The sequence below is a fragment of the Hesperophylax consimilis genome, chromosome 4, assembly GCF_061612785.1.
Source record: "Hesperophylax consimilis isolate HC1 chromosome 4, BYU_Hcon_1.0, whole genome shotgun sequence".
NCBI lineage: Eukaryota > Metazoa > Arthropoda > Insecta > Trichoptera > Limnephilidae > Hesperophylax > Hesperophylax consimilis.
The window spans coordinates 26,997,451-27,015,432 of record NC_142839.1 but is presented as its reverse complement, the minus strand read 5'-3'; the positions used below and the strand labels follow the sequence as shown (position 1 = coordinate 27,015,432).

Genomic DNA, 17,982 nt, shown 5'->3' with positions numbered 1-17,982 from the left:
CCGGAATTAATTAACTGACCGGAACAACTTGACTCACAGATTGAATGTTTATAAATTTAGATGTAGGTCGAGTTCATCTCAGTAGTCGTTGGTTTTTGTGTATATAAAAAAAGCAACTCTCTTCCCCGTGAACATAATATGTATGTTGACGTACTTAAATCACGCCCAGCTAGGGATTGCAAGTCCGGAGCTGTTTTCAAAAATCCGGATTTTCGTATTTCTTGAAACAATAAACACTTTCGGCATGATGGAAAAAATGAAAGGATTAAGTTGAAATACGATGAATTAATTTTAGGAACTTAAAACTAACTAGATACTAAATGTATCTTTTAAATCTATTAAAAATCAATGAACATAAATCTGTTTTTAGGTATATCACATATTCAATATGTTTAGTGTTGTTCTAGCTATCTAATTAGCGCGCTTTGTGGTAAATCTTGCAATTTGCGCGTGAAATTAACGAGGCACAAGAAACGGTGTAGTATTTTCAAATGAATGCTTAAGATTTATTTATTTATTTTCTACAAGTCAAAAATGTGTACATTCTTGGTATACCTAATATCGTCGGTAATATGCATTAAAATCGCTTGACAAACGCAGTCCAGAAACGTTCGATTTCAAGCAAAAAACTGGTTTTTACTTATTTTGTAAATAATTTTATAAGAAAGCAAAAAAGTTAATCAAGTAACTGTAACTGTCACAGATAATCTTAGCTATAAAACTGTATGTTTTAAAAGTTGTTTCCTTTATGCGTTCATACATTTCTATTGAAAAAAAAATTTCTGTAGTTTGCATTTATATTTTTTTTGAGTAATTTATTTTTTTATTTGTATTCTACTAAAGCGAAGCGATAGGAAAACCTTCAATTTAACTAAGGCATATTTTTTGGTTTTCATAATGTACACCAATTCGTTACAAAGATTAATCAAAAATAGTGATTTGTCATTAGGCTTCGCCTTAATATGTATTTAAAGAAACATTAAAAAATATTGTACATTTTGTTTTCTTATATATCTCGGCTAGTTCATATTTTTATAATTCTACCGACGTCGGGTGTAATAATTCTACCGAAGTGGGAGTCCCGCAGCTTCCAGTAAAAACATTCAAAACTGTGGGAAGTTTTTGTCCTGGTCCTGGTAAATGATTAACCACCTAAATATGTATTAAAATTTATTTACCCGTGTCTTAGAATGTTTAAATACTAAGTATAGCATGCATGGATGCTAACCCGATAGACGCGTGCGTGTCACATGAACTTAAATTGCAAAACAAAAACATAGTATCAAATTCGGATAATTCTGATATTATATTTTAATATGATATTATATATTCCACTGTGAATAATTCAAATATCCGGATTTGTCAAAATCCGGATAATCCGGGTTGCAATCTCTACTTCTTGTGGATTGCATCATAAAACTTCGTTACCTCGCCTTTTGCGAACCGTATTAAGGAGAGTTAATAGTTTTCATTAAAAAGTTCAGCACATCGGTTTCTAATTACAGTTTGACAACAACGCTGTCGGCACGTAAACAACCTGGCACAACAAGCGCACGTGTAAAGTTTACTCTGAATTGTTCTTCTACAATTAACTGCAAATTTTAAGTCAGAAATATTTCGCAATAATTATCTTATATTCTTCAGAACTTGAAATCTTCTTGCCCTGTATTGTATTTGTACACTATCTTACACTGTGTTTCAAGCTCATTTCGCGAAAATGTTAATTGTGATTATAATCAACATCATCTAAGTTTTGGAGACATTCAATTCGTCTAAATAATGTATTGTGAGCCTAATTTAGTACTAATGTTACGCGATTATTCGTTCCTGAATAATTATTATCTCGTGTTCTCAAAACATCTGGAAAGTGGGGGTTCACCAAATATTTGATGCCAATACTAATCAGTGTGGAAACCAAAGATAATAGAATATGGAAACCGTATATTCGATATTATCCATATTTAATTAACTATTTAACTTATTTGTGTTTATAAAGGTACTTATTATTATTAGTTCATAATTATCTACTAAACTTTAAATGTACTGACCAGCTATAATTTTAGTTTGAATAAACTATCGTTCATTTATGTAATAATTTTGGAGATTTATATTTACTAAAATTTTAAAGCTGCACATCTCGACACAGGAATTCCTTATTAAGATTGTAAAATATTCTTTCTTTGATCGTCTACGGTGGTACGAGCGTAAAACACTGTAAATGTAATAATATATTTGTATTTTTTTGAAGTCTTCATTATTTACAGACCAAATGAACTCAACAAACCAACTGAGCTCTATTAGTATGCGCGCGCTGTAAGCAATATGGTCCATTTTGGGATTTAGAAGGAAGCATTCTACTCTTATTCTATTTCCGTCCTATCTTTGCCTATGTCAATCCACACGCTTATCCCTTTCCATTCCTACATTCCTTTCTATTTCAGATCCTCCATACAAATTACTGAAATTACCTACGGTCACATTTAATTCTATTTCTGTGTACGTCTTATTCTCTTGTAAAACTGCATTAATCACAAAAGTCTATTTTACTCTCTTACCTGTAACTAATGTGGATATTGTGTCATGAAACCTCATTAGTTTCGTTTGTAAACTCAGAAGAACATTTCCGCCATTACATAATTTAATTATTTACCATTGTTCAATTGTCTGATAGTCTTTCTACGAATCTGACACTTGATTGGTCATTATTCTAATTATTTAAGTCATGATTTATCCGTTGCTTTTTCTATTGTCTCGGTTTAAAAAGGCAATTTGATTTGTAGCATCAGTAAAGATTTTTTTGTAGCGCAATCAAATAAGATTACATTATTATTTGTTGAATTAATTCATGGAACAACTTTGTCTTCTTCTAACATAATCTCAGATTAAAGGTATAAAAATGCATTAATAGTACTTAATAGATTTTCAGTGGTAAAAAGATTATAGTTTGTCATACGATTCATATTTAATTACAAGTGATAGTCATACAACATAGACTTAAGCAGGTATTAATTAATTTAAACACAGATAATGAAAGTAAGTTTATTATTTTTTTCTTTTCTTTATTCAGCGCAAAGTATATTACAGTCATTAAGATGTTTAGATCACCAAGCTAGGCACATACCCGTGTTGTAGTGGTTGATTATAAATAAAGTACATTAAAAGAATATATCATGTATGAAATATAGATTAAATCTGAAGAAATATAGAAAATATACAATATAAAAGAAAATAAAGAGAATAGAATTTTAAAAAATGTAAGAAGTATATAATTTAGAAAAAAAAGTCTTACGAAGTCAATACTAATAAGAAAAAATAAAATTATATTTTGTATGTGCGACTTAGGACGGGTTGTTTCGGAGAATTTGAACAATTCTTTAAATTTTAAAGTTAATTTTCAAGTTCTGTGAGAGATTTTTTCAAGTTCTGTTATTATTTCAGTTCTGTCAAGCAACTAGCTTATAATGATATAACAACAGAACTTGAATAGGACCTTCACAGAACCCGAAAATTAACGTTGAAATTTGATGAATTGTTCAAATTCTCCGAAACAACCCGTCCTTAGTGTTTAAGTGAAGTACATAAAAATAATTTGAAAAAATACATGAATAGTTTGAAATAGATAAATTTAAAAAGAATAAAAAAAAGTATAGAATATTAAACATAATTATGAGTATAAAAGTAAATAAAAAAACATAAAAGAAGTTATTAAAATTATGGATTAATTTTAAACTTCGCTTATCATCGTAATTTTTGCTGCATGTACCTTCTATGAAATATTATGTTCTTTGTCACATTTTTTTTAAATGTTTCAAATTATGGATTAATTTTAAGATTCGCTTATCATCGTAATTTTTGCTGCATGTACTATGAAATATGATGTTCTTTGTCACATTTTTTTTAAATGTTTCATGTAGACGCAATTTTTTTTTATTGTTAGCGTCTATTGTTTTATCATTTATTTATTGAACAGTGTATCCACAATATATTGTATTCTGAACGTCATGTCATTGAAAAGTTGGTAACGTAACATTGAACATGTTGCAGTTTCCAAAAAGTAAACAGCATAAATCATTTTTCCTAGTTTCTCGTGGAAGTTGTTGACTGTTACTTGAACATCTCTTGTCGCCTTCCACTCGAGTCTTCCCTACGTTACGATTTTATTGCATAAATGTTACATTTTCGTTCTCGTTATTATGTCAACAAAGTCGAACTAAGTGAAAGATAGATGATAACATTTGTATGCTTTCTAAAAAATAATTCGCTCAATCTGACTAAAGCAACATTGACGGATAATACACATTATTTTCTTTGTCTATTTTGAAATTTGATTTGCACTTATGTTTTCGGTAAGTGAAAATTAACCCATTTTTCGACATGCGATCGAGCTGAAACTCAGCCGATAGACTCGTTGTCGATGACAATGCATTCTATCAATTTTTGGTGGCAATCACGTACACACACGGGGAAATATACTCATTTATATGAAATCTGATTTCATTACTGATGTTAGTACGAAATGAATGTCGGCCTTACCCGATTGGCATTTGGCGAGGTTGCCAGAGTTGTCGAATCCAGTTCCTGGGTAGGAAGGTTCTAAACTCAGTGAAACCAAACAAAAAAAGCATAGTATATTATATATGTAAAATAGTTAAAAAAAACTTCATTTTTATGGGTTTCTTTTTTTTATTTTACTGATGACTCACCACCATAAATAGACTAATTCAACTTATTACTTATCACCGCAAATAATAATACCAATTTATCATTATCATAATTTATAATACGTATAAAAAATGAGTCGCCTAAAAAATGCGATAATCATTACTAACAACAAGTGCTCATTACCACATGTCGTTACTCACTGGAGTGAATAAATGTATTTCTTAGATGTGTTCAAGTATGATTCACGCTTGTGTTTTCCACTAGAATTTTCCGGGTGATATTTTCACTGGCTTGTGTTGTCTAGACTTTTTACGTCCCTTTTGGCATTTTACGTCCCATTTATGCATTGTACATTTTGCACAACTCCGTGGGCTATGTTTTTTATTTGAACTGTTTCACGTTTGAATAACGAACGAGTGTTATTTGTATGTAAACTGTTTTAAGGTGGAAACACATTACGCTATACGCATCATATCTCTACCAATGTGAATGTATGGCGAGCGATATGCTGAAATAGACCCAGAATATGGTCTGTCACAGGCTTTACGCAAATAATTTTGTTATATTCTCAAAGCTACGTTCGTGTCGCATGTCATTAGTGAGTGTTCAATTTTGGCGGAAAATTGAAAGCATAGACTAATATTGTAAAATTTACAAAAAAATTGAAATTATTGGTTCTAGCTAAGTTTAGTATCGAAATCTTTAGCAAGGTAATTACCAAACTAAACAAAGTATCAACATCTTAAGTCAATTGGGACATTTGTGGTGTCACATTCATGTATAAGCAACTATTATTGAACCAACATATTATTATCATATTTTTTACACTTGAATACTACTGGGACGATAAGATAGGTTCAATGCATCTGTGTTTATTTACATACGCTATCGTGCATAAATATTATAATCTTTTATAATCATATCAAAGATAATATAGGTATGGTACCAGCCACACGGAGTTCCGTTTGCTCTCTGAGTCATGCAGTCAGATAACAGATAACAGACAGATAAGTTCGGCCTTGCCCTGCGATGGGCAAACAGGTGTGTGTGATGGTGACTAAAGCAAACATCATCGGCACTAATTATTACTTGTATAGAAAACGACCATGTATTTATATCAAACCGTGCCAGAGCTGTGAAAAGGTTCGGCCTAGATCCTAGATATAGGCGTACTCATTGAAACTTGTTCCACTATAAGCGGTGCGCGTAGACCGGATTCTGTAGTTTAAGTTAGAGAGTTGGATGTCAGTTTTAGGTAAAAAAGCGGAACCTATTTTTTAGCATGTCTAATCTAAATATGATACATCAATGGCCCTGGGTGGCAATAATTTAATTATTTTACAAAAAAACACTTTTATCAAGTTATGCTTCAAAATATTAAGGCTAAATTACTATTTTGATTAATCTTTATGAATACCAAAAATATATTATAGATAAATTGAAGGTTTTCCTATCGTTTCGCTTGAGTAGGATACAAATAAAATAATAAATTACTCAATAAAAATATAAATGTAAACTACTTAAAAAAATTGAATTCAAAATGTATGAACGCGTGAAGGAAACAACTTAAAAAAACAGAAACAGTATTATAGCTAAGATTATTTGTGACAGTTTCACTTGATTAACTTTTTTGCTTTCTTATAAAATTATTTACAAAATAAATAAAAAAACAGTTTTGTGCTTGAAATCGAACGTTTCTAAACTCCGTTTGTCAAGCGATTTTAATGCCTATTACCTACAGTATAAGGTATGCCAAGAATATACACATTTTTGGCTTGTAGCTTCCTCTTAAGATGAATTGTTTGTTTTCTTCTGAACATGTATAGATGGTATATGACTATGAATACGTAGTTTTGTCTGCATACAAACTCAATTCTTTAAAGAGAGGCATACCAATACAATATTGTATCGGTTATTCAATCCAATATTGTATTTGTATGCCTCTCTTGAAAGAATTGAGTTTTTTATACAGCAAAAACTATTTATTTTTATACATATTGCGTATGTACGGGCGCAAACAAATAATTCGTTTATTTTAAAGCATAACTTGCATTAAATGTATTTACTAAAAAAAATCAATAAACGCCACCTATGAACGCGTAGATTATAACGTACGTTACGTTTACCCTTAACATCATTAGTGTTGTAAACCTTACATTCGATATTTTCTAAAGTAACATCGAAAATTGAACATTATTATAAACCAGCTTATCTCTCGAATGGTAAGCTATGGTGTCATGAAATGTGCACGGATTTTGCCGTCTGGAATATTTAGCCAAACGCAACTGTTTTCAGCTGGCTTTTATTCACATTTTAATAATTTTTTATTTATTAATTAATATTTTTCACTAATCCTTCAAACAACTAATCCGCTCGATTTACGCTCGATGTTTCGCTAACGCAATATATAATATTGTATTACGTAATAATTAACATATTAAACATATGTGTCTAATTATTCAATGTACCTATTTGTTAATGTTAACCTTTGTGTTTAGTATTCAAAACATCTCTGCAGTTTCCACTATGGATGAAAATACGTGGGCAATTCGACGAATTGTGCCAAACATAACATAATATTATTGTAGCAATCTGCTATTTAATAGGCTGTGAATGAATATTCCACGCATCGTGACGTTATTGTAGTTTTTACTGAAAAAATCGTTCATGGAATTTTAAATATTTAATATCAGTGGGAGAGGCCACCATTGACCATTCAGGCCTGCGATTCTGGAGTTAAACGATCAATCGTTTTCGTATGCGCCGTCTTCGAGTGAAAAACTACTAGTCGCCGCGACTAACTTTTTCGAATGTTTCAATTTTACGTATTCTTGAGCGTCGAACGGTCGAAGTTGGTAGAAGAGATGGATTATATTGGCACCCCTGTGAATATTGTCTATGTTCCTGATGTTTTTGGGATTTCTATGGTGTGACTGTCAAACAGACAACAGTTATTCGTTATTCAAAACAGAAATGGCTGCGGGACATATTACAAATTGCCAAAAGCAACTCTTAATTAAGCTTGTAAGCTCCGATAAAGACTTAGTAAGTGGGAAATTTTCACCCACTTTTACATTTGCGGAATCCGCGCGGTAAAACAAAAATTGACAGCTAGACTAGATTTTGACAGCCAATTCCATAGAAACGCCAACAACCTACCACTCGCTGCCCTGTTTCTACTGGTTGCACCCAGTAGATGTTGTGTGGAATGACTTTTGACGTTTGGCGTCAAAGTATGTACCTTCGACCAATTTCGGGAATAGCAACGACGACCAACGTACGTACTTTCGACGGCGATTACGAGCGCCCTCGATTCAGGAATAGAGCCCCAGATTAGAAACGTTGCTCGGAATGGCATCAGTCGGGTTTAGTTACAACATCTGAATTGAATAACCAGGTAGGTACTTCTCAACCTTCCTCTTGCCCACCTCCTCTCTCCCTCTAGCCTCAACATACCCCATATAATGCTGCGTATAAACAGAACAAAATTACGGGAAAATTACAAAAAGACGAGCCTCGAATTACGGGAAAGGAACAAACGGCGCGAAATGCCGCTTGCGGTTTCTTCATTTCTTTCCCATAATTCGCGTCTCGGCTCGCGGAAATTTTGTCCTGTTTATAGGTAGCATTAGGGATGCTTATATAGTTAGGACTTGGGAGTATTGTGTGGAAATCACATATATTAAAGAATAAACACTTTTGAACGGTGAACTGTTTGTCATGAAATTTGCACAGATTTTAGTTTAAAATTAACGTTTTTAGCTCACAATATATTCAAATCGAGGATGACATAGTCCCATAGACTCCGTGCAGCTGGGACATTCGTGAGATAATACTTTTTTAAATCTAAGGTAAATCAAATTTAATGACATTATGTTATTTAGTTCAACTACAATATATTATGTTCTTTGTAACAATTCTTTTTAAATGTTAAGAAACGCTAATAGGTAAATTTTATTATTGTTAGCGTCTATTATATTATCATTTATTTACTGAATGTATATCCACAATGTATTGTACTCCGAACGTCGGAGTATTATTATTTACGAATGTATATCCACAATGTATTGTTCTCCGAACTTCTGAGTATTATTATTAACTGAATGTATTAATATTCATATGTCTATTATATCCTCAATGTATTGTTCTCCGAACGTCGTAGTATTATTATTTACTGAATGTATATCAACAATGTATTGTTCTCAGAACGTCGGAGTATTATTATTTACTGAATGTATATCCACAATGTATTGTTCTCCGAACGTCGTAGTATTATTATTTACTGAATGTATATCCACAATGTATTGTTCTCCGAACGTCGGAGTATTATTATTTACTGAATGTATATCCATAATGTATTGTACTCCGAACGTCGGAGTATTATTATTTTATGCTTTTATGTACCCCTACCCTATTTTTATTCGCCCCTGCATTCCCAATTTCTACCGTTTCATAACAAGTTTCTCTTTATGTTTTTAAGTTCCAAAAAAACAATATGTTATTTTTGAAAATAATATCTATACTTACGTTAAGCCGAAACGGTAATTATATGAAATTCTCACGAGTCGTGTTGTATTAAATATATTCACCATTTTCGCTTAATTGTTATCATTTTTTTAATATTAGCGCACTCCCTCTAAAATTCGTATTTACACATCTCCCTTTGAACGCTCACTACGGGGCCTTAAGGTGATTTGTCAATATTTTGGTAAAAAAAAACAATTTACTTTGAAGATCAATTGTAACGGTTAAAATTTTGATACCCCCCCCCCCCACCCCTTCAATGATAGCAGGTTTTGTAATGAAATGAATAATAATAGCCATCCGAAAATGAATTAAAAAGTCTTTTGTGAATCCCTGACTTATTTTAAGGAATTATAATTGTGTTTAGGTTTCTTGAAGTGGAAAATAGATACCTTTTAATACTAGAAAGTGGAGTACCTATAGAAAATTATTCGTTGATTATTTATGAGGGTTATTTTTGGATCGCTTGTTATTTTGTTTATACAGGGTGTCCGGGTGTAAAGTGCGCTAACTTCTGGGGGGTGATTCTACATGATTTTAGAAGTAAAAAATACATTTTTTTTTTCGAAATTCCAATGTATTAAGGTAGTTTTTGGTTAAAAAGTTTGAATTGTTTGTATGGGAAAATAATTATTCTTCTATGAAAATATATTTTAGTATTGGAAAATGAACATTGTTTTTTAATTGTTTCAGTAAATTTAATCTATCATACTCTATTTCTATAATATGTGAAGGTTTAGGGTCGTTGTTGCCAATAAATGGAGTTCTACGAATTAAACATGATAACAATAAGTAACTTTAAAAAAGTCACACTACTGAGAGATCTGTTGTAATCTTTCCATCTTTCTTATGAACAAACAAATAAAGACAGATTACATCGGGCCTCTCGGTAGCAGGACCTTAGCCACGATTTGACCTAGACCTTATTGTACTGTTGGACGATTGTATCACCATGGTATCGATTCTCCAATCCAGGCCGCTCGCTATCGCTTTCGAAAGTACATACATTGATCGACATTCTTATTCTTGAGTCTCGTCGACTGTACATACTTACATACGCTGAAGTCAAAAGTCATTCCACTCGAACAACGATTGGATCGAACCACTGTCGAGAATCGAGGCCCTGTAGTGACTAGTGACTCGTACAACGGTCTTCCCAGCTATCGATCGTCAATGAGAATGAGTGAGGCACCACCACCACCACCTAAAGTTAGTTCTCCACACTCCATCGCTCAGTGTCAGTGCTGACTTTATTCGTAGAATCCTACCGCTTTATGGTCCCCGTGAACCCTGACCAGGTTGCTGAACTCGTGGCGTGCTGTGTGCATTCTTTATTACTAAGCAAACTTATTTAAACTAACATGCCAATTGTCACCTCTGATGAACAGACGCAATGCAGGCATGCTCGGTCTGTTCTACAGGTATTTAAACTTTCTGCTCGAAGGAATTAGTAACATTGACCCACTGTGCACCTGCGCACAGTGACGTATAAATAGCATCTCGATAACAAAGTTAAAATAATAATTCTCTCGTACAGCGTTCTCTTTATTAGCGTTGAAATATTTATTATATGTTTATTATTGTAACAATATCATAATGTTATATGGTAATACCATAAAATTTCTTTAATCAAAGGTCATGGTCATAGGCTTCTCTCAATCTTTTGAATCTCCTATTTAAATCGGGCCTTTGGTTTTCATTATAATGCCAATGATAATAATATGAAACAATGTTCAGTATGGAATATTATTAATTTATTTAATACATATTTTATAAACATGGATGATTAAAATCTGTCGTACACAAAAAATAATAAAATAGTATATATGTATTCATACTAGCGGACTTGTACCCGGCGTTGCTAGACTTTTCTATACTTTCTTTGAATGCAATATGCATGTATTATATACATGGTGTCCGGGGGTAAAATATATATGTATACATACTAGCTGACGTGTACCCGGCGTTGCTCGACTTTTCTATACTTTCTTTGAATGCAATATGCATTATGCATGTATTATATACATGGTGTCCGGGGGTAAAATATATATGTATACATACTAGCTGACGTGTACCCTGCGTTGCTCGACTTTTCTATACTTTCTTTGAATGCAATATGCATTATGCATGTATTATATACATGGTGTCCGGGGGTAAAATATATATGTATACATACTAGCTGACTTGTACCCGGCGTTGCTCGACTTTTCTATACTTTCTTTGAATGCAATATGCATGTATTATATACATGGTGTCCGGGGGTAAAATATATATGTATACATACTAGCTGACGTGTACCCGGCGTTGCTCGACTTTTCTATACTTTCTTTGAATGCAATATGCATTATGCATGTATTATATACATGGTGTCCGGGGGTAAAATATATATGTATACATACTAGCTGACGTGTACCCGGCGTTGCTCGACTTTTCTATACTTTCTTTGAATGCAATATGCATTATGCATGTATTATATACATGGTGTCCGGGGGTAAAATATATATGTATACATACTAGCTGACGTGTACCCGGCGTTGCTCGACTTTTCTATACTTTCTTTGAATGCAATATGCATGTATTATATACATGGTGTCCGGGGGTAAAATATATATGTATACATACTAGCTGACTTGTACCCGGCGTTGCTCGACTTTTCTATACTTTCTTTGAATGCAATATGCATGTATTATATACATGGTGTCCGGGGGTAAAATATATATGTATACATACTAGCTGACGTGTACCCGGCGTTGCTCGACTTTTCTATACTTTCTTTGAATGCAATATGCATGTATTATATACATGGTGTCCGTGGGTAAAGTATGATAACTTTGGGAGGTGAGTCTACATGATGGTAGAAAGGTAAATAATTTTTTCGAATTTCCGTTGTTTTTTCTCCCATACAAAAATATTTTTCAGTAGAATAATATTATTTTTTTCATGCAAACAATTAATTTTTTGTACCTGAAAACTACTTTAAAACCTTTAAGTTTCGAAAAAAATGGGTTGTAAGTATACCATCCGCGACTTGTTCAAGATACCACACGGCGGACCAAAGGTTCTAGCACAGCGTAGAATGATATTGCGGTGCTATCGATTGAAATGTCTAAAGCAGTTGATTTAATATTAAAATAACTTTTGTACACCTATCTTTCTTCTTATAAATGTTAAAGTAAAAAAAAACTTGTACTGTAAATGGTGATTAATCTGTCGTACAATAATTTAATGTATAATCTAGTTCGCGAGCCTAACCTAACCTGGTTCACGGTAAACCAAACCTAACCTCGTTCTCGGAAGCCATCTTGCTTCTCTTCGTCCCCTCCCTAAACAATACTTTATATTTTGTTGCTCTTCTCTTTGTTACCTAAATTAATAATAATTTGCAACTTATTTACATGTTTTTTTACTATGTAATGATACTTACAATAGTTAAAATCACGATACAAAATCATTACAAATGTTAAAAATTTGTTTTTAACAAGCTCTACTCGGATTTATGAAAACCTTCGATAAAAGTATTATTGATCATTTGAACATACGAGTAATATGTATATATAGCTTTAACCTACAATCAACACATTCCCGGTATTCCTTCGTGTTTATATTCTTCTCCCTCTCTCACATTTTTCTGTTTTTGTTACTGTTTCCCTATATTTTAAAATAGAAACACCAAATTTATCTTAAGTTATACTGTCCTGAGTATGTCACGGTTGTATCCGAAACTAATTGGCTTTTATCTCTAACAAAACCGTGCATTCAAAGAGATATTGTGTTTAATTAGAGAAGAGTACTATCTCGGATTGCCTTGCTGCATGTCCCTTAAGGCGACATAAGACTCTAATAACGGGTTTTGGTGGACGCTCACATTTTAATTATTTCTGATGAACGTATTACTAAAATTTCAATTGTTTCTAGAGGGATCCCTACGCATGTAAGATATTCATATTTAAGGTTAATAAAAACAGGATCTTATTATCAAAATATTTTATGTAAAACAGTTTGAAAATTTTATAAAACCTTTTTCAATTATAAAATTAGCGGTAGGCACCAGATTTTATTTTTCTAGACGATGAATTAGTAACTTCCCGAGGGATCGATCCCTCTACAAACATTTGAGATTTTAGTAATACGTTCATCAGAAAATAAATAAACCCCACGGAAAGATCGATTTTCTAGGCCTGCTAGGGAAAAGACCATCCATTACGGCGGGCCACACGCCGATTATTGTTTTTACACGACTTCATAATTTGTGTCGTTAAGATTCCTACATTATTTTAGAGATTGATCTGGCAAACTCAACCGCAGGTCTGTCCAATACACCAGGGCAGCGCGGCACATATTTTTGTGCACGTCGTTATGATTCTGGATTTATTTTAGGGTATTGTCTCGTCTTAACTGAGTTAGTTATAGGTATCAGGTAAGCGGGTACGATCGTTACATAGTAGACGCCGCAAATGCACTATTGCAATACCTTGGCCAAATGCCAGGAAAAGAACCACTGAATTGCACGTAGCGCGCTATGTAATCTCCCTTTGACATTTTTGACTTTATCAAAATAAACCAGAATACAAACTGTATATTTAGCAAGAGTGTAGCGAACTACGAGTAATTAGCTAAGCAGGCGCTGTCCGGTCAAGCTTAAAACCAAACCCAAAGCCTAGCCATCCTTGAAGCAGATGGATTACCCTATCATGTACAAACTCCGAAAAGAATTAATTATTGACCTTTGTGTACTTTGAATAGCTTTGATCTCTTCTTTCTCGTCGTTTCCCTTCAACTGGTAAACTTATGGAGCAGTGCTTGAATTCAATAATTTTACCAACTGGAACTTTTAAGAATTTTTCTGATAACTTTATAAGTTTGATTATAATTCATTTTTAACGGCCTCCGTTGTTGAGTGGTTACGATTCTCGGCTACGAATCCGGAAGTTGTGGTTTCAAATCCCCGCTTTTGCAGGTAAATTTTATTTGATTAGTTTGTGTTCACAATTAGTTGAATAAAAATAATTTACAGTGTATTTGCGGCACGTTCCAAAGTGCTAATATAAAAATATCCTATTATTTTGATTAAATATCAACTAGCTCAAAAACCGACTTCTTAATTTTAACGAATTAGGGTAACAGGGCTGATAGTTTTTACTAACCAGAGTAGCGTACCCATCCATTCCTGTTGAAATCCAAGCATCGTTTAAGAAGCGTTCGTATCACTGACTAATCTTGTTGATTGCTTTACAATACTGTGACATAATTGTGGCTAATTAGTATTTCGTGTATTAAAAAGGGAGAAATTTCACTAACCGGAGCAGCGTTCCAGTTTGTTCTTGTTTCAGTCCGAGCAATGCTCAAGAAGAATGTTCGTATCACTAACGAATTTGTTGATTGCTTTGTAATACTGTGATCTTATTGTGGCTAACGCAATAAACGAACTACCCTTTCTACGAATAGAGATGATGAAATTCACTAACCGGAGCAGCGTTCCAGTTTGTTCCTGTTACAATCTGATCACGGCCGAAGAGGCATTCGCTTTTACTGCCTAAAATTATTTATTGCTTTATAATGCTGTGACCTTATTGTGGTTAATTAGTATTCCGTGTAATAAAAAGGACCTCCCCTTTGTTTCAGCAGCCCACGTGGCGGCTGTGGGGCGAGGAGCGGACTGAGGGAGCCATCTACACGGTGTACTTGAAAAAAGTGCGATATCACCGTCCGACCAAGAGCGCGTCTAGTGTAAGTAACTATTTATTTTATTTATTATTGGGTTGGATACGATACGATACGAATGTATCAGCTAGGAACACTACTGTTTCGGTGTGCCCGCTACACCAGGGGGCACCAGGGATAGGACCACGTGCTCTCTGAAGATGCAATAAGCATTTTATTTTTGGGCAAACATGGGCAACTGGGCTTTTACATGGATTATGATATGATGTTGACATATTCAATACCAACTTGGCAAGTTTTGTGGATCATTTAAAACATTTATTTCAACAATACTCCTAAACACATCATGTAAACCTACAAATAGCTGTAATTTTCTGTTTTTGTTTCTTGTGTTTGTATGACTTGTTGCATAGCTTTTATCAAATGTAATTTTATTCTTTTTTTTTATGTTTCAAAGTATCTGTCAAATTAAAATTATACTACCAACCATGTAGAAGCCCTCTGGGCGTTAAATAAATAAATAAAATTATAAGAACAGAATATTGTGAGCTATCAACAATTATACACAACGTATTTTAATCATGAAATAACATTAAACTGATAAACTATATGTGAAACAATATTATTGAAACATGCAACAGTAAAATAAAATAGAAACTAGAACAATACTACATAAAAAACTACATTACCAACGCTACTATGATTTGTAGGATTCAACAAAGTGCTGGAATAGTATAGATACGGATTGATTCTATAAATGGTGTCTTTGTCTCTAATATGTCAATAGTACTCCCAAACTTGTTGTCTAGACCCTAGATCATGCATCCTATTAGTTAGTGATTGTGTCTGATAGTTGGTTGTGTATGTATTGCAGTTGAATGTTACATACATTAGCACTGTTGCCATCTTCTTGCCCCTTCTGGTCTACTTGCCTTTTATTGTCTCTTCTCTTGGATTGGCTCTTCTTGGATCTTTCTCGACTATTTTCATCTTTTTTGCTCATTTTTGCCTCTTCTCGTATTATTATCTTCTTATCTCTTCTGGACTCTTATTACTTCTTTTTGCTTCCTTTTCTTCGTCCGGCTTCTTCTTGACACTTCTCGTGGGTTTGAGGTAATTATTTGCACACTTGCCATGGAGTGTTTTCCTTGGTGCTGGATGTTGAAATCCACTTGCTGAAAAGTAGTCAATTTTAAATACCATTAATATGATCGTTAACAGCGTTCGTTTGAGTGATCGTTAAAAAACTTGTTCATTATGTAATATAAATATACATGTGTATTTTAAAACATAACTTTTTAAGACAAAATTTCGACGGGTTATGTAAGATTCGAAAGCTGTCAAGTTACTGTGTAATTCAACAATAAGAAAAACCTACGTACAAGTATTTCAGACTGATTATTTTTTCTCTCTGATAAGGGAGGGCTTCTCTTTTCTCTTTTAAGTAAAGTTAACTGAAAACAATTTCTTTACCGACTTTGGAAGACCTACAAACTCCCCACAGACATACAGAGTTTAAAAAGAAGCCATAAGCCCAAAATATGCATTTTCTTAATGTGCCTTTTGTTGCCACAAATTCAGGTAATAGGCATAAAAATCCCTTGGCGAACGGTGTCCAGAAACGGTCAATTTAAAAATGCAAAGGTGGTTTTTATTTATTTTCTGACTAATTTTATTAGAAACAAAAAAGTTAATCAAGGGAAACTGTCACAGAGAATCTTAGACATAATACTGTACTTTTTTTATTTATGTCTTAGGCTGCATATAAACAAGGATATTTACCGCGGCTGAGCCACGAATTTTGGGAAAGGAACGAAGCAACCGCAAGCGGCGTTCGCGCTGTTTGCGGTTGCTTCGTACCTTTCTCATAATATTTGACTTGGCTCGCGGTTAATTTTTCATGTTTATACACATATTTTATGCGTTTATACATTTCTGATGAAAAAAATATGTAGTATAAGCTTGTATTTTTTACCCAAACGAAACGATAGGAAAAGCTTCACTTTATCCAAAGCATTTTTTTTGTATTCATAATGCAAACCGATTCGTAGTAAGATTAATTGATTGATTTCACATTTTTTCAAGCTTTGCCTTAACGTAAAAAATAAGTGATCATCGCTCTACATTTTTATTTTTTTAAATTTCATCATTTTAATATTAAATGTAATTACTAATTACAGTACTTAATTATTGCCTCACTAGGTGTGAAACGCCTGTGTTGAGATGGCAGTTTAAATAGTGCTTGTTAGCTAGGTTTTTGTTTACACAGTATTACAAAATAAAATCAGTATTTTTTTGTTTTAACTATCCAATTAAAGTATGAATGTAGAAGATTAAGGCGAAGCTTAATGCCAAATCACTATTTTGATTAATCTTTATAAAGTTGGGACTTGGGCGTATTGTATGGAAATCACATACATTAAAGATTTTGAACGGTGAACTGATTGTCATGAAATTTGCACAGCTTTTAGGTTAAAATTACCGTTTTTAACTCACGTTATTAAATCAACTTTAAGGCGAAGCTTAATGCTAAATCTTTATTTTGATTAATCTTTATAACGAATTGGTGTACATTTTGAAAACCAAAAATATGCTTTAGATAAATTGAAGGTTTGCCTATCGCTTCGGTTGAGTAGAATACAAATAAAATAATGAATGACTGAATACAAAATATTAATGTAAACTACTAAAAACGTATTTTTTCTTTAGAAATGTAGGAAGGCATAAAGGAAACAACTTTAAAAAATACATTATTATAGCTAAGATTATCTGTGACAGTTTCACTTGATTAACTTTTTTGCTTTCTTATAAAATTATTTAGAAAATAAATAAAAACCAGTTTTTTGCTTGAAATCGAACAATCTTCTTCAACAAGCTTCTAGACTCCGTTTGTCAAGCGATTTTAATCCCTATTACCTACAATATAAGGTATACCAAGAATATACACATTTTTTGCTTGTAGCTTCCTCTTAAGACAAAGCGAGAATAATTTTGAAGTAATTATATTTCAGTTTGACAAAAAGGCATAGTGATAAATGATAAGAAAAAAGCAGGTGCAACTTTAGTCAAAATTACATACATAGTATTTATTTTGTGACTAATTTTGATTTTAAACTTATCAATTTTCGGCAGTGA

General features: G+C 32.9%; 1 protein-coding gene across 4 annotated transcripts in view; it reads left to right on the top strand.

The window, feature by feature from the left end:
- Window positions 1–17,982, top strand: part of Rgl (Ral guanine nucleotide dissociation stimulator-like) — a 164,403-nt gene that overhangs the window by 93,953 nt on the left and 52,468 nt on the right. For 3 of the 4 annotated variants that reach the window (XR_016305789.1, XM_089651594.1, XM_089651593.1), the window contains exon 3: window positions 14,809–14,913. Coding sequence is in view for 3 of the 4 variants with exons in the window: in XM_089651594.1 (XP_089507720.1) it covers window positions 14,809–14,913 (105 nt within the window). In the remaining variant the exon portion in view is untranslated. The remainder of the gene's footprint in view (window positions 1–14,808; window positions 14,914–17,982) is intronic. The other variant, XM_089651595.1, reaches the window with a different exon arrangement.